Source organism: Leptopilina heterotoma, unplaced genomic scaffold (genome assembly GCF_015476425.1).
Source record: "Leptopilina heterotoma isolate Lh14 unplaced genomic scaffold, ASM1547642v1 Lhet_87, whole genome shotgun sequence".
Classification (NCBI taxonomy): Eukaryota; Metazoa; Arthropoda; class Insecta; order Hymenoptera; family Figitidae; genus Leptopilina; species Leptopilina heterotoma.
Genome location: NW_025111190.1, coordinates 666,306 through 693,540, shown reverse-complemented (window position 1 = coordinate 693,540; position 27,235 = coordinate 666,306). Strand labels below are relative to the sequence as shown.

Here is a 27,235-nt window from a genome sequence, read left to right as displayed (position 1 = left end):
CTGTGCCATGTTAGGTATTTGATTTCAAAAGAGGAGTATAGTTTTCAAATTAAATTATTTGTAGGAAAGAAATATGTAGACTGTTTTCCATTAAATTGTAATATAGTAATTTTATTTCTAATTACAATTTAGTTTACTTACTATTAATTCTTACGTAAATATAAAAATACATAATTTAAATAAAGAAAAAATAAATTTCCTATTATTTAGGAATAAAGAATTTCCATTAACTTTATTTAATTTTTCTTCTCTTTTTTTATATATCTTAAAATTAGTTAACTAACATTAATTTCACAAAAGAAAGAAAATATGGCACAATTTTGACCAACGAAAAACATTTTAATGATAGAGAAAATATAACTTCAAAGAAGCATCTACGTACGTACTACTTTTCAATTTTACGAAAAAAGCAAATCCGTCTGACAGTCATACAACTAAATTAAAATCTGTCAAAAAATTATTATTTGAAAATTAATTTCTGTTTACAAACTAGGTTTACCGATGTTAAGAGACTAACAAGCCTTAAATAAATTACTTAAGTCCTTGTCATTTAAGTAACTAAGTATGATTTCAGTATAACATTGTGGTGACTTGGTAAAGTTGTTACATAACAGAGGAAAAATTTTATAACATTGGTCTAGTAACTCTCTTCTTTTCATACCCTTTAGAAAATTACACATTATCATGTTGCCGTAAATTGGAAACTTCTTTTTATAATCCAGTGATTTTAGAACCTGCACTATATTCTCATTTTTCATGTACATTGCTAATAAGCAATCTTTACTCAATATGTCAAAGAACGAAATGTATGTGTTATTAATTTTTTCATTCTTCAACCGTAATACTTCTTTCTCACATTTTTTCTGATAATCACACCCCATGCGCTTGTCACTGGAAAATAATAGATATTTTTCGCTTACAATTAAATTTGCTGTTTTTCTTTTAATTAAGTGACAATTAATAACATTGCGCAATTCACTAGGTACATCATAATTACAATCAATTTCGGCACCAAATTCTAGGAACAATTTAACAGTCTCTTTATAATTATTATTATTAGCTTCAATGTGCAAGGCGGTTTCTTGACGCTGACTTACTGCATTTACATCAGCTCCTTTAAATAATAGAATTTCACAAATTGCTTTATATCCTTTTTTAAATGAAAGATAAAGTGGTGTATCGCCATCACTATTTTCACAATCAATTTCAGCACCAAATTCTAGCAACAATTTAACATTCTCTTTACGATTACTTTTAGCTGCAATGTGCAAAGCGGTTTCTTGATTTTGATTTACTGCATTTACATCAGCTCCTTTAATTAAAAGCATTCTACAGATTTCTTCTCTTCCATTTCTGGCAGAATAATAAAGTGGTGTTTCACCATTACTATTTTTACAATTAACTTCAGCACCAAATTTTAGCAACAATTTAATAATCTCTTTATAATGATTTTTAGTTGCAAAGTGTAAGGCGGTTTCTTGACGCCAAGCTACTGCATTTACATCAGCTCCTTTAAATAATAGAATTTCACATATTTCTTTATATCCTCTTCTAACAGAAATATAAAGTGGTCTGTCACCATCATTTTTTTTACAATCGATTTGAGCACCAAATTCTGTCAATAATTTAACAGTCTCTTTAAAACCATTTTTAGCTGCAACGTACAAAGCGGTTTCTTGACATATATCTACTGCATTTACATCAGCTCCTTTAATTAAAAGCATTTTACAGATTTCTTTTTCTCCATTTTTTGCAGAAAAATAAAGTGGTGTTCTACGATTAATATTTTTAGAATGAATTTCGGCACCAAATTCTAACAATAATTTAACAGTCTCTTCATGACCATTCTCAACTGCAAGGTGCAAGGCGGTTCCTACATATTTGTCTACTGCATTTACATAAGCCCCTTTAGTTAACAGCATTTTACAAATTTTTGTATTTCCATTCTCAGCAGCAAGATGAAGTGGTGTGCTGTTATTATTATTTTTGCAATTAACTTCGGCACCAAATTCTAACAATAATTCAACCAAATCTACTGATTCTTTTTCAACTGCAATGTACAAGGCAGTGCTCTGATAATCATTTACTGTATTTACATCTGATCCTTTAATCAAAAGCATTTTACAGATTTCATTATTTCCTTTTCTAGCAGAAAGATGAAGTGGTGTGTTGCCTCTTTTATTTTTACAGTGAATATCGGCAACAAATTCTAGCAATAATTTAACAGTCTCTTCATGACCATTGTCAGCTGCAAAGTGCAAGGCGGTTTCTTGATCCATATCTACTGTATTTACATCAGCTTCTTGAATTAAAAGCATTTTACAAATGATTGTATTTCCTTTTCCAGCAGAAAAATGAAGAGGTGTTTTACCATTATTATTTTTACAATAAATTTCGGCACCGAATTTTAGCAACAATTTAACAGTCTCTTCATGACCATGTTCAGCTGCAATGTGCAAGGCGGTATTTTCATACCTACCGACTGCATTTATGTCAGCTCCTTGAATTAAAAGCATTTTACAGATTTCTTCTTTTCCTTGAATGGTAGAAACATGGAGTGGTGTGTCGCCATAATTATTTTGACAATCAATGTCGGCACCAAATTCTAGCAATAATTTAACAATCTCTTCATGACCATTGTCAGCTGCAATGTGCAAGGCGGTTTCTTTATACTTGTCTTCTACATTTACATCAGCTCCTTGAATTAAAAGCATTTTACAGATTTCTTTATTTCCTTTTCTAGCAGAAAAATGAAGTGGTGAATAGCCATAACTATTTTGACAATCAATGTCGGCATCAAATTCTAGCAATAATTTAACAATCTCTCCATGACAATAGTTAGCTGCAATGTGCAAGGCGGTTTCTTTATACTTGTTTTCTGCATCTACATCAGCTCCTTTATTCAAAAGCATTTTACATATTTCTTTATTTCCTTTTCTAGCAGAATAATGAAGTGGTGTGTAGCCATAATTATTTTGACAATAAATGTTGGCACCAAATTCTAGCAATAATTTAACAATCTCTTCGTGACCATTTTCAGCTGCAAAGTGCAAGACGGTTTCTTGACTTTCACTTTCTGCATCTTCATCAGCTCCATTAAATAATAGAATTCTACAGATTTCTTTATATCCTCCTCTAACAGAAAGATAAAGTGGTGTGTAACCATCACTATTTTCACAATCAATTACGGCACCATATTCTAGTAATAATTGAACCAACTCTTCATGACCATTTTCAGCTGCAATGTGCAAGGCGGTCGTTTGAAGATAATTTTCTACATTTGCATTAGCTCCTTTAATTAATAGAATTTTACATATTTCTTTATGCCCGTTTGCAGCAGAAACATGAAGTAGTGTGTCGCCATCATCATAATAACCTTGACAATCAACGTCGGCACCAAATTCTATCAATAATTTAACAGTCTCTTCATGACCATTCTCAACTGCAAGGTGCAATGCAGTTTCTTGATCCATATCCACATCAGCTCCTTTAATTAATAAAATTTTACAGATTTCTGTATACCCTTTTGCAGCAGAAACATGAAGTGGCGTGTCACCATTCTTTGTTTTACAATCAATTTCGGCACCATATTCTAGCAATAATTTAACTAACTCTTCATGACCATTGTCAGCTGCAATGTGCAAGGCGGTTTGTTGATTGAGACTGACTGCATTCACATCAGCTCCTTTAATAAAAAGCATTTTACAAATTTCTTTATTTCCTTTTCCAGCAGAAACATGAAGTGGTGTGTAGCCATTATTATTTTTACATTCAATTTTCGCACCATATTCAAGCAATATTTCAACCAACTCTTCTGATCCATTTTCAACTGCAATGTGCAATGCGTGTTTTTCTTCATTAACATCAGGATGATACTTTAAAATTTCTTTAACAATCATTAAATTTCCTGCTTTAACTGCATGGTACAAAATGGTTTCCCCATTCTCATTTTGATCATTGATGTTAATTTCTTTTTGTAAAAGCTCCTTTACAATTTCTAGATGTCCTCCATAGATGGCTGAATGAAGTTGAATCATATTGTTTCGAATTATCTGCAACAATATAAGTACAAAAGAATTTTATAGTAAAAAATCAGTCACTGATTTAAATATATAGTATGTAAATAAATTTTTTTTTAAATTATCGAATGAATAGAAATTTTGTGAAATTCAACTGAAAATAATTAAATTTGTTAAAGAATTTCATTAAAAACGTTTCAACAAATCGAATTTTCAAAGTATTTTAATTTAATAATTGGTAAATAATTGAATTTTTTAAAGAGTCACATTCTAATGTACATATTCATGTTTCTTAGTGCGAAGATTAATAATTAAAATTTGTATTACTTAATTTAAAAAAAGATACAAACTTAAATTGTTTTATTAAAATTGAATTTTCGCATAGTTTTTTTCAAAATTCTGAAAAATTTTTTTTTTTTTGAAAAATTTAAGATTTTTGAAATTTTTCAATTCTATTGTTTCAAGATAATTGAATTTTTATAAACAAATAATTTAAAAAAAATTAAATAATTGAAATTTCTTTACATTCTATCAAAATTAATTAAATTCTTTTAAAGAATTTTATTTAAATTTTTCGAAAATAATCAAGGGAAGTTAGTCACCGTAATTATAATTTTATTTTTAAAAATTTCTTCGCAATATATTCAATTATTTTCATAAATACAAATAGTAAAACTCATTGCAGAATTTCAATTATATTTAATACAATTTTAATCAAATTCCTCGAAAAATACTTAATAATTCTTAAAAATGTTTTATTAAAATTCGTCGAAAGAATTCAATTATTTCTAGATACTGTAAAAAAAAATTCTTCTCAAGAATTCAATTATTTTCATAAATAGCAAAATTCTTCAGATTTACTAAATTCTTTTGAATATTATTTTTAAAAAAAATTCTTCACGAGAATTCAATTACTTTCATAAATTTCCATAAAATTCTAAAAAAAAAACCATTCAATTATTTTTTATTCAATTTATTTTTATTCTCAAAAATTTTAATAAAATTCTACGAAAACATTTAATTATTTTCATAAATAATAACATTCTTTGGAAGGATTCAATTACTTTTATAAATATAAAAATTCTTTTCAGAAATTCAATTTGTATCAATACATTTTAATAAAATTGAATTAATTAAATTTTTCAATTATAATTATAAACAGACAAGATTAGTTTAAAAAATTGAAAAAATTTTTTGTTTAATTAAATTATTTTCCTAATTTTTAATTAAAATATTACTTAAAAATTTGAAAATTAATTAAATTTCAAAAGAGTTGCATTTACAATCTTCATAAATAGGTGAACTTCAAAGGTTTCAATTTGAAATTTTAAGAACAACTGATTCTATAAATTTAATTATTTTCAAAAGTGATAAACTTCTTCGTATAAATTCAATTATGTTCAAAAATTTTTAAAAATTCTTGTCAAAATTTCAACTATCTTTATAAATAATAAAATTCTTCTCCGAAATTCAATTATTTTCAACAAAATTTAATAAAATTCTTGGCAAAATTTCAATTATTTTCAAAAATTTTCCTTATTTCAATTATTCTTAATATCTACCTACTATTTTAATATAATTTTCCAAAAGAATTTAATTATTCAATTTTTTCAATACAATTATTCTTAAGAATTCAATTATTTAAAGAAATTGGAATAAAAGAAATCAATTACTTTCATAAATAATATTAAATTTTTCTCGAGAATTCAATTATTTAAAAAAATTTTAATAAAATGCTTTATAAAAATTTGAAAAATTATAATAAAATTGATCATAGAATACAATTATTTTCGTAAAATATAACATTCTTCTTAGGAATAAAATTATTTTCAAAAATCTTTGTAAAAATCTTCAAAACAATTCAATTATTTTCGTAAAAGATAAAATTCTTCGAAGCAAATCAATTATTTAAGAAATTTTAATAAAATTCTTCCCAAGAATTCAATTCTTTTTAAAAATAAACATTTTCAAAGGAATTCAATTAGGTAATAAAAATTTTTTTTTAAAATTGTTCGTTAGATTTCAATTATTTTCAATTTTTTTAATGAAATTTCTCGATAGAATTTAATTATTTTCAAAAAGTTTAAAAAATTATGAGAAATTCAATTATTTTCAAAAATTTGAATAAAATTCTTCACAAGAAATTAATTATTTTCATAAATAATAATATTTTTCTCCAGAATTCAATTGTTTTCACTAATAAAATTTTTTCATAGGAATTCAATTCTTTAAAAAAAATTTTAATAAAATTTGTTGCAAGAATTCAATTATTTTCTCATCTTAAATTTATTATAAAACATGAAGAAATCGATTGCTCCGAGTCGAAGACTCAGAGTGATCGCTTTCTTTATGTTTTATAACAATTTTTTTAAAATTGTTTAATTTCAAAATGGTTTGAATTTGAAATTTTTGAAAATCTTAATTCCTATAGAAAAATAATAATGATTAAATATTTATTTAAAAAAGAAGTTATTAATGTTTTCGAATAATTTTACAATTAAAGAAATTCGTAAATAAACGTAATAGAATATTTTTTTGAGTACAAATCTAATCATTTTTGGAGTGAATCAGAATCTTCTTCAGGGTCAGGGAAAAAGTCAAAATTTTGTCTAGAAATCAGGGAAAACCAAAATTAAATTTTTGTGGCAACCCTGTTTATATTCGAAATCAAATAAATTTAAATTTGATAAGAAAAAAAACTGGGAATGGGTCAGAATTCGTGAAATTTTCACAGAAAATAAAAAGTATTTTTTTTAAATCGAAATGTTGAAAAAACATTTCTATTTGGCCTTAAAAATGTGTCCACCAAAAAACAGAAAAAAAATTATTTTTCATAAAAGTTATTGCAAAATTAATTTTTTTGCAACTTTTTAAACAAAATTTTATTTCTCCTAAATAAATGAACCGATTTAAATGAACCAAGCGGGAATATAAAGGGGATAAAATACACTTTCGTTTAGAATTAGAAAATTTTTAAAAAGTTTATTTTTTAAAAATTATTTAATAAATTTTTTGTAAACAATTAATTTTTTTTAATGTTCTGCGCCTTTTAAAAATTTGAAAAAAATATTAATATACACTTAAAACTATAAGAAATCAAAATCCGTTGAGAAAATTTTGGAGCGACAATTATTTTAAAAGTTATAATGAAAATTATATTGGCGCGGTGTAGTGCATCAAATAATAAACATCATTGATAAATCATGTAGAGTTGGACTCAAGTAAATTAAAAATTTTCCCCTGGGTGCAAGTAGAATTCTACGAGAAATCTCTAAAGGAAGGTTTCCTTAAACTTATCGTGTCATTAGTGTGAATGCATAGCTATATACCAGCAATAGTTATAAATATTTATACAAGTGTATATGTGTACGTATATATGTAAAAATTTATTTGAACACATGATAATAAATAATAGAAGAATTTATTTACGTGTGATTGTACATGATAGGCATGGTCAAGCACATTGGACATATAGCGGAACATGCCTTTCGAAGAATGCGTTTCCTTCCTGTCGGTGCGAAGGCCATACATGGCCTTGCAACCAACAGGTACTTTTGGACGTTGCTAATAAATATCTAAACACTATAACAAATTCGTATGGATACACTTCCGCTGAGCAACCAGCGTTCATTTTATTCTCTCGCTCTCATTCGAAACTTTCAAATAAGTAGCTGGTCTCGGATCGACTTTAAGGCAGAAAAAAAGTCGTTTTATTCGAATTCAAATACGAAAAATGTAGAAAACCTCGTTAATCTTATTAAGGATTGTCACGAAAATTTGATTTTATATTTTTCTGATTTCCAGAAAAAATTGTAACTTTCATCAACTGCAGCTCTAAATTTTTGTAAAATAGAAAAAATTTTAAGTATAGAATTTTTTTAAATCTATACTTCTTACAGAATTTTTAAACTAAATTATCTGTGGTATTTAAAACTAATAATTTTGTTTAGTGCGAATATTTAAATAATTATAATTGTTCTTTTTTCCACAAGAATTAAAAATTTCAATTTTAAACCTAAAATCCATTTTTCTGATAATAAATTCAATTCTATAGGTTTTTTTTAATATAACATTAAATTATTTTCAAAACATTTTATTTCTTCAAGAACCGCAAGATTATTTTTAAAAAATTGTGATAAAATTTGACGAAACTTACAATTGCTTAGCAATTTTTTAATTAATTACTTTTGAGAATTCAATTATCTCCAAAAAATTTTACAAAGAGATAATTTTTTCAAAGTTTCTGAATTTAATTAATCAAAAATTTCAATTACTGAAAAGTTTAGTAATTTATCAAATGCATCTTCAAATATAGAATTTTTAATTAATATAATTCCAAATTTATATCTTTAAAACCTCCAATTTGAAACCTTTTGAAATTTTATTACTACTAACAATTTTTTACTAGAACTGTTTCAATATTCAATTATTTTCTAGAATTTTTAATCCAAATTCTTTTCTAAGTCAATTATTTTTCATAATTTTTAAAAAGTTCTTTGAGACTTTTTGAATTATTCAAAAAAAAAAATAATAAATAAACTTTACTTGCAATAAAATTTAAAATTAAATTGTTTTCAATTCAATTTTACAAAATATCGATTATTTAAAAAATTTTCAATTAATTTTATTTTCAAAAATTGAACTAATTTCAAAAAGATATCAGTTTTTGAAATAAACTGACTTGTACAGAATTTTGAAATTTAATTTTTTTCAATAATTATTACTACTCCAATTCTTCCAAAATTTAATTTTTTGAATTATTAATCAAAATTTTTCTCCATGTCAATTAGGAATTTATAGGAAATTGTCGAAATAGAAAAATTCAATTTTTATATAAAATTGTCAAATGGTTTTCTTTAAGGTGAAAAAATTAATTCAATTTATTACAATTTTTAAAATAATTTTATTAATTCAAGGAATTTTCAAAAAATATAGAAAATAATTAAATTCTTTCAAAAAATTTCTTTAATTTATTGAATATAATCGATTTGTTAATAATATTGTAGCAGATTTTAATTATAATAATTTTACTATTAAAATTTTATTTAAATTATTGACAGAAAATTAAATTCTTTTAAACGATTTCATTAGAGTTTTTGTAAATAATAAAATTCTTTGAAAAGAATTTCTTTGTTTTTTTCAAAATAATGTAGTTTTTTGAATAATTTTAATTGAAGACTTTGAGAATAATTGAATCAAACAAACAACTTTCAACGTTTAAAAATAATTCTGTCTTAATTATTATAATGAAATATTTCATTATTAAAGTTTATTAAAATTGTATTAAAAATAATTTATTTCTTGAGAAGAATTTTATTATTTATAAAAAACAATTTAATACTTGCGATGAATTTTACTTCGAAAGGATATATTCGAAGAATAATGGAAGGATTTATTAAAAATTTTAGAAAACAATTGGATTCTTTCGAAAAATTTTATTAAAAATTTAAAAAAAAAAAATCGTTTCGAAGAATTAATTTAAAATTTTAGAAAGTAATTGAAGTTTTTCGAAAAATATTATTAAACATTTTTTTAAAAATTTAATTCTTTTATGAAATTTTATTAAAATTGTATTAAAAATAATTAAATTTCAGCAAAGTATTTTAATATTTATAAAAATAATTGAATTGCTTCGAAGGATTTATTAAAATTTTAGAAAATAATTGAATTCTTTCGTGAAATTTTATTGTTTGCAAAGATTTTACTATTTTAAAAGATAATTGAATTTTTTCGAAGAATTTATTAAAATTTTGTTAAAAATAATTGAATTTTTACAAAAAAATTTTTTTTATAAAAATAATTGAATTCTTGCGAAGAATATTATATTAAAATATTTGAAAATATAAATAATACCTAATAATTAAATATGTACTTAATAAGATAATTAAAAAAATTTTTAAACTGAATTTATTCAAAAATTCAAGTTTATATTTGAAAATAAAATTTTTTGTAATTTCCATTAAGTTTATTAAAATTGTATTGAAAATATAAACAATAATCATTGTAATTGTACTTGATAAGTGAATTCTTTAAATTTTGATTATAAAGTTATTCAAAAATTTATATTTGAAAATAAAAAGTTTTGTAATTTGCATAATAGGTAATAATAAATTGAATATTACGTTTAGAATTTTTGTAAAACAATGCAAGACATTTTGAATGAAAAAATGAGTTATTTTTCATACTTTAAAATCAAAACAAATAGCATTTTATAAAAAAAGTCGTATTTTGTTACAATTTATGCGGAAGAAAATGTTATTAAAATTAGTCGAAAAAAGTCCCATTTTTTGAAAATAGTCGAAAAATCCTATTTTCCGTGGTCTGATATTTATAGTTAGTGAAATTTACTGGTTTATATATGAAACTTTTTGATCTCTCGTCACACAAGGTTAAGCTCAGCCTGAATTCCTTCTGAGCATTGGAACGGTTTTCTCTTTTTAGCCTGTTGCATTGTGCATTTCATTTCCAGCATTCCAACTGACATTTTTCTTCTCCGATTTATATAAAATTATTTTATTCCTTTCTCTACACGTTGTAAAATTTTAATTTCCTCTTCTTTAAACTAATTATATTATGAATAACTGAATTTATTTTTTCTTCTTTCTTGTTTTAGGAAAACATTTGGTCTTGGTGACAGATCCTGAAATTGTTGATGATGCCTATGCATTCGATAATCCATGTTTCAAAGATGCAACACCTGCAGTTGCTCGAAGTCTCGAGAGACCGATTTCTGCCACTCCTATGGACACGCCAGCGAAGGATTCAACTCGTTGGTCAACACCTTGGTCATCCTTGGGTCTTGGAAATGGAAATCGAAATGATAAAAGGCGCACCTTGGATGACTCTTGCCTTGGAGTAATTTACACTTTTTTTCACACAATTATCTATTTCCTGGTTTCATTTATTTTCATTTAGTTGCGTCTGAAAAATAAATTCTAACATATGGAATATTTTTTCAAAGCGCTTGATTATTTCATAATTAGTTAAAATATTCATTTTGATAGAGAATTTCTTAAAAGAGAATGTTCATTTCACTGAATTTTTATTTCTCAAATTTATCTGGTCACCAAATTAATATTTCACCGAATTTTTAGTCTATTACGAAATTCAAATTCACGTATAGAAATTTTTATGACAGTAGGTTTTTTCGCGGTCAAATGAAAAATTGCTGCAAATTAAAGTTCCAAATTGAACTGAAGTTTATAACTGATCGATTTTAAGGCCAAAAAAGTCGCTTTACTCGATTAAATATATAAAAAAAATCGAAAAATTTATTTCTTTTATTCATAGTATTGTCATAAATATTATAATTTTTTATTTCCCTGACCTTTCACGGATTTCGAAAATCATTTATTCCAAATTTTTATAATTTTGTTAAACAAATATTTAAATATTTGTTATTTATTTTTTAACATAGAAATAAAAATTTATTACATTTCAATTTCCATTCTTCTGAAATTTAATTATTTTTCACAATTTTTAACTAAACTTCTTCTCCAAATCAATTATTTTTAATAATTTTCCGAAAGTTCTCTGAGAATTAAATTATTTAAATTCAAAAATTAAAATTTTTTGCCATAATTATTATTTAACTCTTTATGCTTTTTTATAGTTATTAAAGTAAATTATTAAAAATATATAATTTAAAAATTTGAAAATAATTTATTTTTAAAGAAATTGTAATCAAAACGTTATTAAAAATAATTTTTTTTTAATTTAAAAATAATTCTTGAGGAGATAAATAGATTTTTCAATTTTAAATAATTGAAAAATTTTCCAAATAATTGAAATTTAGTAAAGTTCTTAAAATATAATTAAACTTCATAAAAGAAATTTTGAAAAATATTAAAAATGAATCAACCTTTTTAAGAATTTTAATAACAAATATAAAAAAATACATGATTTCTCTAAAATTTTAATAAGTAAAAAAGTAGATTTTTGAAAAATTTTAATTAACTTATTTTTTAAAAAATTGAATTTTGTAAAATTATGATCAGAAATTGCTGAGAATTAATTAAAAAAAATTGTATTTTCATTTTTTGAAAATAATTTAATTTTTAATCAATTTAAGAAAGTAAACAATTTTTTTGACGAAATAAATATTTTCTTCAAAAATTTAATAAAAATAACTAAAAAAATTTTATTTCACTTCATTTGAAGATAATTTTTAAAAACTTATAAAATAAGACAATTCTTGAAAAGTTTTAATTTTCTTTTTTTGAAGATAATTGAATTTTGAAAAATTAGGATAAAAGAATTCTAGAAATTATTTTTTTTCAAAATACTGTAATTTAATTTTTCGAAAATAATTGAATTTTTTACAAGAATTTTTGGACAACTGAAGAAATTAATCAATTTTTTTTCAAGAATTTTAATTGAAATGTTTAAAATGTTTGTTTTCTTTAAAATTTTATTAACAATTCTACAAAAATTAGATGTTTTATAAAAATTTTAACGGGAGAATTAGTTTTTGTAGATATTTGAATTTTTGAAAATATTGAAAATAATTCAAATTTATAAAATTATAATGAAAAAAAATTCTATAAATTACTTTTTAAAAAAATATTTTAATATATTTTTCTGAAGCTTTATATTTTCAAATTTTTTAATTGATGATTTTTAATTAAAATTTTTGAGAATTGAATTATTTTAGGTAAATATTTACAATTAAAATTCATTAAAATTTGATTTAAAAAAATGTTAATGAAATATGTAAAATAAATATAGTGTATGTAATAAAATTTTTACCAAATATTATTTGAAAACTTTTTAATTATATAATCCGAAAGTTTAATTATCTTAAAAAAATTATTCGAAAATATTATTTGGTAGATTTGACTATAAAGTGTTGAGAAAATCATGTTATTCGAGGCCTTTGATAATTTAAAAATTACGTTAATACGAAAATTCCGTTAGTATATTTTTGTTAATACAAAAATTACATTAAATAATAATTTAGTGTTCTAATATCTTGTTAAATAAAAATTTCGGTCAATTTAAATTCGAAAGTGAAACAATTTTTACAATTAAATTCTGATAAACTAATATTCTAAATAATAAACATTATGTAATAATCAAGCGCTACTATTTTTCTGTACAAAATTTATAAACTTCTCTTACTTGGAAATATACTTGTTTCAAATTTTTTCCAAAATAATTTACATTTTCCATAATCCGTAGGAAATTTTACTTATAATGCTTTATTATTCAAAATAATTTTTAAAATGCCAAATCCCAAAATGAAAAAGTCATTTAAAAAGTATATACAATTTACAGAATTATTTGTGGTATTTTTTTTCTTCATAATTAAGGTGAAAGTTTCGTTTGCAATGTTCAAAGAATTTTTATAAATGTGATTATTGTTATTTTACATTTTTCTCGATTTTTAAAAGAACTTTGAGTACAATTGAAATTATATACAGAAGAAAAAGAAAAAATAGTTGAACGATAATAAAAGTAACGTGAAGGTTAAATTATTCTAATCTTGAAAAAAGAATGTAATACTTTTTCAGGCAAATGTAAAAAAATAATATATGTAAGAATTTGAGGCATAATTTTTTCATTATGAAATCATGCAAGATAATTTAAAATTAATTATATACCAAAAACATAACTTTCACAAAAAAAAGAAAATCACTAAATAATGTATAAAACTGAGAAAATTGCTGATAAAAAGAAGAACTTTAATTTCTTTTTTGTGAAAACTTTTTTTCTTAATTAATTAACAAATTTTGGATTAAATATTTTTTTTAAAAATAAGGTATATTTTTTTAGGTATATTTTTTTCAAGTAAATATTAATATAACTGAGAAGAAAATAAATATAAAACATTTATGGGCATTTGAAAAATATATTTTGAATAAAAGTCACAGATGTAAATTTTTATTGTTGATGAATCGATGATTCAGATGCTATTTGGTACAATTTTATATGCGAATTAGACGTTTCGCAATACAACCTCTAAAGTTGATAAAAGAACGAGCCCACGCGTTATTTGCTATTTATGCCTGCGCGACATAATGGAAAATGTAAGTAATACTTTTTGACGTCTCACTAATAAATAACATTTTGTTCCATTAGCCAAAGGCCACCAAGGTCAGTTGCGTGAGTCTCAGGAGTCGCGACTTTACTGGACTTGGATTTAATGTCTGTGGAAATATGAGAGAAGGTATATTTGTCAAAGATCTTCTTCATCGTGGTCCTGCCTCAGAATCTGGTCGCATTCATCCTGGTACGATTAATTATTTATATTCTTTCATTATCATTTACATTTCTTCTTTTTCCTTTCTTTTTTTTTTATCTAAAATTGCTGTACTGTATACAATAATTTTTCTTCATTCCGAATAATTTCTTATCTCTTCAAGATATTATTTTTCCTGTTAGAGATCAGTATGTGAGGAATGCTTTAGTTCAATATGATGGCTATGATAAAGTCCACAAAGAAGATTAGAAATGATTTTAATTGAGGCGTTCAATCATAATTGAATGTTCCTTATTTCGTGAATCACTCCAATGCAATTAGATGCGAGAATCACCTATTTATTTAACATCCCGAAACGAATTTCTATATGGAGAAATTTACACGCTCATTGCTCTGTTTTATTTTATTTTCAAGTACAATGTTGTTTTCATTAAATTTCCATTTTTATAATCAAAGTTGTAATTTTCAAATATGCTGAAACAATTTTTTTGTTATCTGAGAAAAATGTAAAAATTTAATTAGGAATTTATTTTTCATTACAGGTGACAGAATAACGAGCGTTAAGATCAGCTTCAGAAGTATGGTCTACGAAGATGCATTGACAATTTTGAGTTATGCCTCGCCTTACGACGTAGAATTAGAAGTGGAAAGTGGGGGAACCGGTTCGAAACCAACGACATTATTAAAAAAGAGCGTGGGCCCGAGTCCAACGAGAATTTGTCATCCACTCTATAGAAGTCAATCAATTCCTGAACTCTCACGAGCTCATATAACAGTAGCGAAAAGACTCTTTATCGCCGATCCAAACGAGTCATTAGGCTCAAATTATTCCACAATGAATTCAACACTAAAATCATCAAAGTCGACACCAGGAAGTCAAACGCTCGAGCGTCGTCATGAAGAGACAAAACAAAATCACCATAAATTTGGTATTAAAGTACTTCCCGCTCTCGATGGCACGGTTCACCGAATCGAGAATCAAAACGAGCACAATACAAATCTTGAAAGGAGACATTCACGAAAAATGGACGCCGAAAAAATTCTCGGCAAAACTTCTTCGTCCCTAGTTAAAGAATCTTCATCACCTTGCGATGAAATTAAAATTGTCTCCGAAACACTTCAACAAAAGGAAAATCCTCTACAAAAGGATATTTCTATTAAAAACGATAATTCACAACCGAAGGATAAAAATTCTCTTCAAATGGATTTGATAAATCACAAGGAAACAGTAGAAATTACAAAAAGAATTTTACGAGTCGATGGAACAGAATTAAATGGAATTGACATTCCCGATCTTGGTAAAGAAATAAATATGTCAACTCAAGTTCCTGCGGAAGTTCACAATGCCGCAATGGCCGCTCGAAGGAATCGAAAGAATAGCGCGGAACTTTCTAAAATTCCAAAATCACCGACAATTTCCATTGAAATTGAAACAGACGCAAAAAGTCCACAAAAAAATAAAAGAAAAGCTCCAGCCCCACCGAAAATCAATCTCGAAGAACTTGATGTTACATCAATAAAAAAGGAGCGCGAGTCAGAAGATAAAATTGACTCGATTGCTGATTACACTGAATCATTGAATGATTACGTCAGCAAAGTGCGCGAGAATAAAGATGACGAGGCTCGTAGACAGAGGCTTGAAGCGAGAGCGAACAGAAGGAATTCAGAGTCCGACACGGACAGTGAGGTTCAAAACAGTTTCACGACAATTGAATTAAATCCGGCCGACATTACAATACATCATACACCAGTGCCTGAGGTCGACGATGACGAAGTCGATGACATCTACAGAAAAGCAGCGAGTCTAGGTGATCTTTCAAAATATGAAAATAAAACATCGACAAATTTAGAAAGGGCTCAGAGTCTTGATATGACAGATACTGGCTCAAAGAAACGAAAAGCACCATTACCGCCCGAAGATATCAACGAATCAACCGAGGATCTTACGAAATTAGATCAAATCGATACGTTCGATAAACGAAAATTAAAAAAATCCAGTGAGTGGGGAACATTAGAAGACGCAATTTGGTCGAAGGGCGAAATTGAGGATAAATCAAAGAAAACAAGAGTGAGGAAAAAGAGTAACGGCACACTGGAGCGATCAAAGTCAGCCGTCGAGATGAAAATCAAGGACGAAGTCCAGGACACCGACGATCCTGTGAATGTGTCCGACGGTGCTATTGCAACCACAATTGATTTATACAATTTACCACTCAGCAAACGAATGAGTCAGGACTTCATTCATTCCGAAAGGATGTTCAATCCCGATGCAGATAATTCCCTGGCGAGAATTGTCAACAACGGACGTGTCGTCAAGAGTCCAACTCCCGAGGAAGTCGAATTAGACTTCAGGCAAGCGAAACCCATGCCTGACGATATCGACGACGCGAATCCATTCAACGATCTCGAGGACAGGGACATTGACAAGGACAACAAATTCGTGAACGAAGGATTTGAAAAGGCTTTGCATTATTTTGATCTTCACACCAAGAATTCAAATCCATCGAAAGAGTTTGTCAGTTTTGAAGAATCGAAAGAAAAGGATTTATTCAACAGTGATCCAAAGTTATTGTACAAAAATGAAGAACCAGTTGAGGAGATATTCACCAAGGTCAAAATTGACTACTTTTGTCCCGGTTGTGAAAAGAGATTTGGACATCATACCGACAATTGCAAGCGAAACACTTTTACCACAAATGGCAAAAGAACAGACGATCATTTAGAACTCCAAAAGGCCGAAATAGAATCCGATCAAGTGAATCATGTATTAGAGGATTTAAAAAACAGTAAAAACGAATCCGAAACTTATCCAGACAGTCACGTTCAAAAACCGGAAAAGTTTCAAGCTACAAGAGATGAAGAAGAAGAAACTCCAGTTGTTTCAATTTTCCAAACTCATCTCACAAAATTCGAACAAAATTCCTCACCCGACAAATCCGATTCATATGAAACGCATTTTGCCAAACGAATAGTGAATCTCCCCGAGGAGAAGGACGTGGAAATGATTCTCGACGATCAAGACGAAGACGGTTATGATTTCGGTTCAAGTATAACAGTGAACAATAAGAATATCTCGCCGAATGAGGATCGTCACAACATAAGCAATGTCAGTGTGTCAAGTGGCGAAAATAGTGAAGACAGTGGTTTAGTTCGAGAATCCATCGACTTCCGGCTAGATTCAGAGACACGTCCACCATTACCAACAACTCCAATGCCAGTTTCGGCTACACAGAAAATGACCTACATCACCGAGATAAAAGTATCGCCCACGAGGGAAAACATTCACGAGCCCGACAGCGAAAGTGAAGAAATTGTCGCAATTATGGAGGGAAATGGCGAAGCAAGAAAGTCACAAGTCGACATTATTGTGACGGCAAATGGAAAACCAACGCCGGGAAAAAAACCGCCAGTACCGCCGAGACGCAGTGATGTTTCAAAACTCATCAAGGATGAAATATCAGACAAGCAAGTTGTCTATGTGTCAGAATATAAATCACCATCAACGAAGGATGTTCAAATATCATCGAGTGCCTCGGACGATAAAACTGCAGGTGTTAATAAAAAATTTGAACAGTGGATATTTCTAGGCGACAATAAAGAACAGAATCCATGGGGCAATGGATCAAGTCCACCCCAACCGGTTACAAATATTGTCCTCTCATCCGGAGATGAGAAAATTTTACATCAATAATAAATTGAGTAATTCGATTCAGAAATTATTCTTCTTCGATTTAAATAAAATCGAAATCAAATTTTGTTTTAAAAAAATTCAAATCACCGTCTATCAGGATTGCCAGAAAAATTTAATTCTCTTTTTCCCTGAATTTCAAAAAAAAAATGTCTTTTTTCTGACACTAACAAATATTCTAATTTACTCTAAAAATTATTACACAAAAAAATGTTTCTAATACATTTATTTGGGGACGCATAAATATCCCATAAAATTTTTTTGTTAGAATCTTTATTCAAGAAAATTTTCATATATTTGAATATTTAATTTTGTTTTTAAATCAACGTTAATTTTTACTTAACGAAAATTTCACTTAACAGAATTAATATTCTGTTAACATCAAAATGTTAATTATAGCCGACATTTTATTTGACCAAATTTCTAATTACATAATCCACTTTTTATTTTTAAAAAATCATTTTTAATTATTATTTAATAATTAACTATCAAATGTTACCCGAGCGAAACGCGGTATTCAATTTATTATTATGCAAATTACCACATTTTTTTATTTTCTAATATCAACTTCAATTTTTGAATAAATTCATACTCAAAATTTTAAAAACTTAAGTAATTATGTACTTGTACATAATTAATTATTATTATATATTCTTTTTAAAATTATAGTAAAATTCTTCACAAGAATTCCATTATTTTCTAAAATTGTAATAAAAATCATTAAGGAACAATTCTATTATTTTATTATTAGTAAAATTCTTCTCAGGAGTTCAATTATTTTAAAAATGTTAAATTAAACTTATTAAAAAAACTCCATTATTTTTAAAAGATTCAAAGAAATTCTGCAAAACAATTTTTCAAAATTTTCAATTAAAATTATTAAAAAAAAACTCCATTTTTTTCATAAAATTCAAAGAAATTCTTCCAAACAAAATCCAATTAATTTTAAAAGATTTTAACAAAATTTTCCTAAAGAATTCAATTATTCCCATAAATAATGAAATTTTTCTCTAGAATTAAATTATTTAGACGGAATTTTGTATTATTATTTATATTAATTAATAATCAATTCAATTGTATGTTCAAGTAATGAATAATATTAATTATGATAAATTGATTAAAGTTATTTGTCAATTTTAACATTTGCGCTCAAATCTTTTTGTCAAACAATTGTTTGGAAAATAAAAATTCTGTCAATTGATATTTCGACATTTGGAGAATTCTGTCAAATTATAATTCGTGAAAATAAAAATTCCAACATATGAAGTTTCGATGGAATGGAAATTTGAATATTTAAAAATTTAATTCTTAAAAATTGTGTTAAATAAGATTTCTGACAAATTAAAATTCATTTAAATTATATTTCTTTGGAATAAATTGATTGTTTATTAATAATTTAGTCAAAATGAAAATTCTGTGAAATAAAAAGTCGATGATCTTAAATTCTGTTAAGTAAAATTTTCACTATGTAAAAATTCCTGTTAATTTACAATCGAAATTAATATATTCAACTAAATGAAAATTTTTTCTAACAAAATTATGTTCATTAAATATTCTGAATAACAATTTTTATAGAATATTCATGCGCTTAATTTATTTGAGAATATTCTCTATATTGTAAAGTTATGCGAAACTTGAACATTTTTTGTTTTAAATAAATATTTAATCATTATTATTAGGTATTATTTTTCCACAAGAATTGAGATTTGCAACAATTTCAAATTTAGTTTGTCAAGAATTAAATTATTTAAAATAAATTCCTTTCCATATTTTGTGAAATTTTAATTTATCAAAATATGAAAAAGAATCTATTTTAAATAATTATTGTCAGAAATAGAAATAAATTTGAAGGTTTTGTATTAAAATTCATGGTGATTGTAAAGACTTATTTTTTAAAGTTCTTATTTTTCCAGTTTTTTGTACAATTCTTAATTAAATTGATCGTTTGACCAAAGCAATTAATAATAATTTTTTATTATTTTCTCTTAATGATTTAAAAGTTTTTGAATTGAACAAGAAAGAATTCAAGAAAAATAAATGCGTTTAATATTTTTAAATGAAGCAAATTTTCTGAATAACAAAAACAAGAATATTTCTTATCAATTTTATAAATTTAATACTTTTCTCAGTATTTTCGATAAAATTCCCTGATCTATGGCAATCCTGGTATTGTTTAATTTGTGATAAATTGTATTTAATTTAATTTCAAATTAATTTCTAACCTAGATTATTTAATCTACTGACTATCGAATCAATAGAAGATTTTAAATTTCTGATTCTTTGTGATTTTAAAACAAAAATCAAAATTTTTCAACTTGAATAATTAAAACGTTAGAAAATTATTACGAACGAGTGGTGAAGATATCTTGTTTCTTAAGTTCTGAAACATTCATGTCAAAGATATTTTCATTTTTTGTATGTGTAAATTAAGAAAAAGTTATTATTTTACATGAACGTTAAAACTTTCGAAAATATTCTTTCATTAAGAGAAGGGAGCAGTGAAATTTTAACCATTTATAAGTTATATAATTTACGATACAGGTGTCAATTTTTCTTTGATATTATTTACATAGAATCAAAAATTATTCTGTATCAATAAAATTTAAAAAATATATTTTTGACAAACTTGGAATATTTATTTTTTGAAAAAATAAACATTTTTTAACAAATTATACGATTGATTATTTGGAACCATGAGGAAAGTATGTACAAAAATTAACTTGATAGAAAATAATAGAAATTGTAAAAGAAGTTAAAATTGTGATTTTACAAAAATTTTTTGTTTTTTCAAAAAATAAATTTTTACTTCTAAATCATAATTTTATAAAATTTTTAAAAATAAATTGACATCCTAAAAAAAGTAAATTTCGTTGGACTGAAATTTCATTCATTCTCTACTCAAACTTTGAACTAAAAAAATTTTAATTTCTCGTAAAATATTATAAAAAGAAACAAGTATCTACTTATTTCAAAAATTTTAATTGTATCGATGTATTTTACAATGTCGAAAAATATTTACAATTTCGTTTACAGGGATCACATTTGTTAGTTTATTTAATATCAGATACTAACGAGGGATTTAAATAAAAAAAAACTGTCCGAATTTTTCAAATTTTGTAAAATAGGTATAAAAAACAAAAAGAACAAAAAGTTTTTAAAGTTTTCAGAAATTAAAAATTTTTCAAAAGTTTGAAAAAAGTGTTAAATATTTAATTTTTTTTATATATAAAAAAGAAGTAAGGACTTTCGGTGTTTTAGGGGATTTTGTTAAATTTAAGGAAAGGAGAAAAGGAAACAAACAGATCCCTGTTGTTAAAATTTTATTTTTTACGATTGTTTATTTGCTTCTATATTAAAGAACATAATAAGCAATAATGTATTACTTTATCAAAATGTTAAAAATGAATGAATGAAAATTATTTTGAGTTAAAAAAAAGTATGTGCCATAATAACTTATGAGAGTCTGGCCAACACTGTTTTCTATATTAAGAAATAAATTCAAAATTTTGTTGAAAAGAGGGAGAATGATTTTTTTGTTTGTCTATCAGTAAAATAGAATAATCTAAATTTTATATATTATAATTGTACATATTTAATTATGTTGATTCAAATTTCTCGACATTAACTAATTACTTTACAAAAAAAAGTTTTCAGTTATAAATAGTTATTTGATTTGTTTGTTTTATTTTTAAGTTCTTAAACGTAATATATATTTACTAATAGGGTAAAAAAAAGAAAATTTAACGTTTCTATGACAATGATGAAAGAAATCAAAAATTATTATTACAATTATCACACATCATATTTTATTTATTTTTACTATTATCACTACACTATCATTAAAAGTCAATTGAAGCTTGAAAATAGAAAGAAAAAAATACTAAATCATATATTTTAAAAAAAGAATTCAAAAAATTGTATTTTTACCTGAACATCAAAGAAATTTTTACGTCAATAAACGTTTCCATTGTATTTAATGTATATTAATTAATATTAAGACAATTAAAATTAATATTGTCGACAATAATAAATTTCAAGATTAAGATGTATATTATTAGTTTTAAGAATGGTGCCACAGAAATATATTTTTATATTTGGCAAGTTGTTAGTCTTGGAACTGGAAACTTTATCTTGATTAATAGAATAACAAATATTTTATAAAACTATTTTGTAATTGTTCATTATATTTGTAAAGAGATCATTATAGCTTTTCTGACTGTAAGGCCAATGTTATTGAAATAATGCCTGATACACGAAGTTTTAATAAAATTGTTTTAAGATTACAATTTTCAAAATAATTGTCATTGCTTTTAAAATAAAGAATTAAATCTTCAGTGTTTGTATGTGAAAGAAAAATGTTGTGCATTGTAATTAACGAAATAGTAAAAATTTGTGTCCATTCAATATTTTGTACTTATTTTTACTTGATTTAATCAGAGAACAAGATTCAACTGATCATAATAAAGAGAAATGTGAATGATGGTAAGAAATTTATCATTGTTTTGAGGTGAATTCTATAAAGACGGAAGAATGTAATCTGATTAAGGAATTGTTAAATGATATTATTTGGTATTGTATATTTTGATTTTGTATGAATAATTCTATCATTAAAACACGTATGACGAAAAATATTAAATCAGATCATTTTTAAAATCCTCTTATTCTATACTTCTCAGGGCTCGAACCAGTGAAAGTATTTAAAAATACGGACTTTACGGAGCAAAAATGAAAAATTAAATTATTTTTAACTAAAATTCTTCTTTAAATCGATTATTTTTAATAATTTTAGAAAAAGTTATTTGACAATTTTCAAATCCATTTGTTTACAATATTCAATTTTACGAAATTTCAATTATTTCTAAAAATTCACGCTATATTGCTTTTAATATTCAATTATTATGTATCTACAATTTTTACTGAAATTGATTTTTAAATCAATTTTTATTAGAAAATTCTACTGGAATTCAATTTAATTGAATGTTTCTTAAAATTCAATTCCCAGAAAGAATTTTATTAACAAAATTTTATATAATTGAATTCTTTCGACAAATTTTAATACAGTTTTTAAGAATAATTAATAATAATTATATTTTTGGAGAAATTCGACTGAAATTGTATTAAAAATAATTGAAATTCTGCGATGAGTTTTAATATTTGGGAAAATAATTGAATCCCTAAGAAGAATTGTATTATTTTCAAAGAATATTTAATTTTTGTGATTCAATTATTTTGAAGAGTATTAACACTTGAAAATAATTGAATTTCTGCAATAATTTGTAACTTTTCCAAAATTAAATTTTTTCTCGTGTTTTTAACTAAAATAATTCTTCTATAAATGCATTATTTTTAATAGTTTTTGAAAAATTTCTTTGAGTATTTTCAAATTCATTTGCTTACAATTCAATTTTAGAAAAATTTAAATTAAAAATCAGCAATTAAACTTTTTCAAAAAAATTAATTCCATAGAATTGTTAGTTAAAAATATGAAAAATTCAGATTTTCAATGATTTTAATTTGAGACCTTTTCAAAATTCAAGCTCTAATGCTTTTAATATTCAATTATAATTTAAAATTTTAACTGAAATCCATTTTTAAATTTTATTTTTTATTTGATGAAAATTGTATTAAAAATAATTGAAATTCTGCCAAGAATTTTATTAAAATTTTTGAAAATAATTTAATTTCGGAGAACAATTTTATTATTTATAAATATATAATTGAAATTTTGACGAGAATTTTTGTAAATTTTTTAACATAATTGGATTTCTGCGAAGAAAATAATTGAAATCTTGAGACGAATTTGATTAAAATTTCTTTTTAAATAATTGAATTTTGGAGACAAATTTTATTATTTATAATTGAAATTTTAAAGAGAATTCTTGTAAATTTTTGAATATAATTGGATTTCTGCGAAGAAATTAATTGAATTCTTGAGACGAATTTTACTAAAATTTTTTTTTAAATAATTGAATTCTTTTGTGATATGTTATTGAAATAAATTGAATTTTGACAAATTATTGAAATTAATTAAATTTCTACGAAGAATTTTATTAAAATTATTTTGAAAAACATTGAATTTTTATTAAAATTTTTGAAAATAATTTAATTCTTTGAGGAAATTTAATTAAAAATGTATTGAAAATAATACTTAAATATTGTAATAAATAAATAAATTGTAGCAAAGGTTTTTAAAATAATTGAATTCTTTGGATGAATTTTAATAAAATTTTTAAGAATAATTACATTTTTCGAGGAATTCGATTAAAATTGTATTAAAAATAATTGAAATTCTGCAATGAGTTTTAGTAGGTATGTATGAAAATAATTGAATGATGCTGAAGAAATTAATAAAAAATTCGTTAATAATTGAATTCCTGTGGAATTTTTATTATTTTATGAAAATAATTAAAAGTTTGCGTAGAATTTTATTCAATTTTTTTAAATTTAATTCTTTTGGGTAATTTTATTAAAATAGATATTGAAAATCATTGAAATGAGGAAAATTTTTGAAAATAATTGAAATTTTCCCAAGAATTTTATTAAAATTTTTTTACGGACTTTTTTAAAAAAAAACTGGCTTGTACGGACTTAAAGCAAATTTACGGACCTAGTTCGAGCCCTGTACTTCTTCATAATAAATGATAATTTACAGAAAAAATAGATTTTCTCTTTAATAATATTATCAGATTTTACATTTAGTGTATAAACGAAAATATTCTTTTATAATTACATCCATGTTTTATTTCATTTTTTTTCTCGAAAATATTAGTCTATTTTTATAAAAATTTCTTTTTACCTCTGAATTCATTTTGAATTGTAGTTATTCTTGAAAATTTCACGTAGAAGACTGTCTGTAACATTTAGTGTCAATCATTTTTTTGCCGCACATCGCACAGATTCCCTTTTTATAAGCACAAGATTGGCAATAATGAGAACCAATTTGATGAACCTTCTGTCTGCAGATCCTACAAATTTCGAATTTCGATGTATAGGGATTGAAACGTCCTTTTTTTGAGGTGAGTGCCTTGTTTTCGCCAATTTTTCGTCCACCGTTTTCAGTTGTATTCCGAGCTCCTGCTTTCCATGGATCTGGTGTTATTACTTTGCCTAATTTCTTTTCACATTTGTCGCAAACCATTATTTAATTAATCTAGAACAAATGTTTCCAATATGTAAATTAGTTACAATTCAAATTTCATAATTTACATATGAATAAACGTGTAAATGTAAATGAAAATAAATGAAATGAATAAACCAGAGTAAACATAAAAAGTGAGGTTATGTTTGTACTTTCATGACTTTCATATGGGAAAATTAATTGAAAATTACTTACACAATTAGTAAAACTGGAATTAACTAATTCCGCAAAGATATTTTTTCTTTAAATAATTATGAAATTCACTTTGATAGTAGAAATTCGCTTACAATTTTCGAATTTCAATTGTAACGCAGATTCACACAAAAATTGATAGCAAAATAATTTCAAGTTTATCTTACAATATATTTTATAACTTAAAACAGAAAAACTAATAAACAGTTGTTTTAAACACTATAGTGATTAATAATTCCTGATATTTACATCTACTGTTCGTCAATCTTGACAATTGATAGAATTGTTATTGTTAAAAATTGATGATTTTTGTTTGAGAGACCTCAAGGCGGTTTTACAAATTGCGTTCATGACCGACTGCCTTAGGGCGGACTTCCCACAATGCATCAAATTATTCAAATTTTTTTCTTTTACTTCAAAAACAAAATCAGAAAAAAGTTTTAAATATATTAGAAAAAGTTCTTTCCTTATATAAAAAAAGTTTTAATTTTTATTAAGAAAACATATTCAGCAAATTTTTTTTTCATTGATTTTTAAAAATTAAGAAGGTGTTTGCAATTAATTGTGATTGAAAACTAAACAATTATTATTATTATTATTATTATTATTATTATTATTATTATTATTATTATTATTATTATTATTATTATTATTATTATTATTATTATTCGATTTTTCAATTAGAAAATTTAATTCAAAATGAAACTGAAAATTGTTGAATTTTTAGAAAATAATGAAAAAAATTTTATTGAAAAAAATGTTCTGTTTTTTATTATCTAAAATTTAAACTAAAATTCATTTTTAAATTAATTTTTATTAGTAAATTCTATACTAGAATTCAATTATTTAAATACAAAAAAACAATTTATTGAATAATTGCATGTTTCTTAAAATTAAATTCTCATAAAGAATTTTATCAATAAATTTTTAAAGAATTAAATTCTTTGGACGAATTTTAATAAAATTTTTAAGAATAATTACATTCTTCGAGGAATTCAATTAAAATTGTATGAAAAATAATAAAATTGAAATTCTTCGATCAGTTCTATTATTTATAAAAATAATTAAATGATGGCGAAGAAAATAAAAAATTCGTAAATAATTGAATTCCTGTGAAATTTTTATTATTTTATGAAAATAATTAAAGGTTTGCGTCAAACTTTATTAAAATTTCTTTTAAATAATTTAATTCTTTTGTGTAATTTTATTAAAATAGTAGATATATTGAAAATCATTGAAATGAGGAAAATAATTGAAATTTTGACAAAAATTTTATTAAAATTTATGAAAATAATTGAATTTTGAAGAATTTTTTTATTTATAATGATAATAATTGGGATTTTGTCGAAATTTTTTTGTAAATTTTGAACATAATTGAATTTTGTGATAAGAATTTTAATACTTTTGAAAATAATTTAATTTCTGCAATCATTTGCAACTTTTTCAAAATTCCATTTTTTTAGTGTTTTTAACTAAAATTCTTCTATATAAATCCATTATTTTTAATAATTAATTAAATATATAAATATTGACAAATTTCATTAATTTCAGAAGATTTTGAATTATTAAAATTTTTCAAAAATCTAAGTTCATTAAAATTTCTAATTAAATTTATTCAACATTGAAATTTTATAAAATTTATTTATGAAAATTGTAAACTCAACTATTTTAAAATTGAATTAATTTTAAAATATTTAAATAAAATTATTCATTGAATAATTTATTTATTTTATGATAGTTGTTCAAGATTTAAGTTATTTAAAAAGAAATTTTTGTCAGAAATTGGAAAAATTTAAGGTTGTGTATTAGAATTCGTGGTAATTTTATAGTTTATGAGTCAAACAAAAAAGACACAGAAGATCAGAATTTTCTTATGAATTTTAAAAATTTAATTTTTTTCAGTACTTTCAATAAAAATTCCCGACTTTTCCCTGAATTCCCTATGTCAGAATATATGATTATTATAATTTTAATAATAAATTAATATTAAAACTATA

At 24.1% G+C, this 27,235-nt stretch overlaps 2 protein-coding genes across 5 annotated transcripts in view; one reads left to right on the top strand and one right to left on the bottom strand.

Annotated features, from left to right (window-relative positions):
- The window catches only part of LOC122511569, a 68,234-nt gene extending 49,759 nt beyond the window's left edge, over positions 1 to 18,475 (top strand). The window contains exons 2-4 of one of the 2 annotated variants that reach the window (XM_043626920.1): positions 10,633 to 10,874; positions 14,100 to 14,250; positions 14,763 to 18,475. In XM_043626920.1, coding sequence (XP_043482855.1) covers positions 10,633 to 10,874; positions 14,100 to 14,250; positions 14,763 to 17,911 — 3,542 coding nt within the window. In that variant the 3' untranslated portion in view covers positions 17,912 to 18,475. The remainder of the gene's footprint in view (positions 1 to 10,632; positions 10,875 to 14,099; positions 14,251 to 14,762) is intronic. The other variant, XM_043626921.1, reaches the window with a different exon arrangement.
- LOC122511570 (cysteine-rich PDZ-binding protein) lies at positions 112 to 25,569 on the bottom strand. Of its 3 annotated transcripts, XM_043626924.1 has the most exons (3): positions 25,242 to 25,569; positions 24,705 to 25,058; positions 3,920 to 4,052 (listed from the first exon to the last, which is right to left on the bottom strand). In XM_043626924.1, the coding sequence occupies exon 2, from the start codon at positions 25,044 to 25,046 to the stop codon at positions 24,744 to 24,746; it is 303 nt and encodes a 100-aa protein (XP_043482859.1). In that variant the 5' UTR covers positions 25,047 to 25,058; positions 25,242 to 25,569; the 3' UTR covers positions 3,920 to 4,052; positions 24,705 to 24,743. The 3 variants fall into 3 exon arrangements, with proteins under 3 accessions (XP_043482857.1, XP_043482859.1, XP_043482858.1); XM_043626922.1 differs by lacking the exon at positions 25,242 to 25,569 and having other exon boundaries at positions 112 to 4,052; positions 24,705 to 24,851; XM_043626923.1 differs by lacking the exon at positions 3,920 to 4,052 and having other exon boundaries at positions 24,554 to 25,058; positions 25,242 to 25,568.
- Positions 25,570 to 27,235: the final 1,666 nt, after the last annotated feature.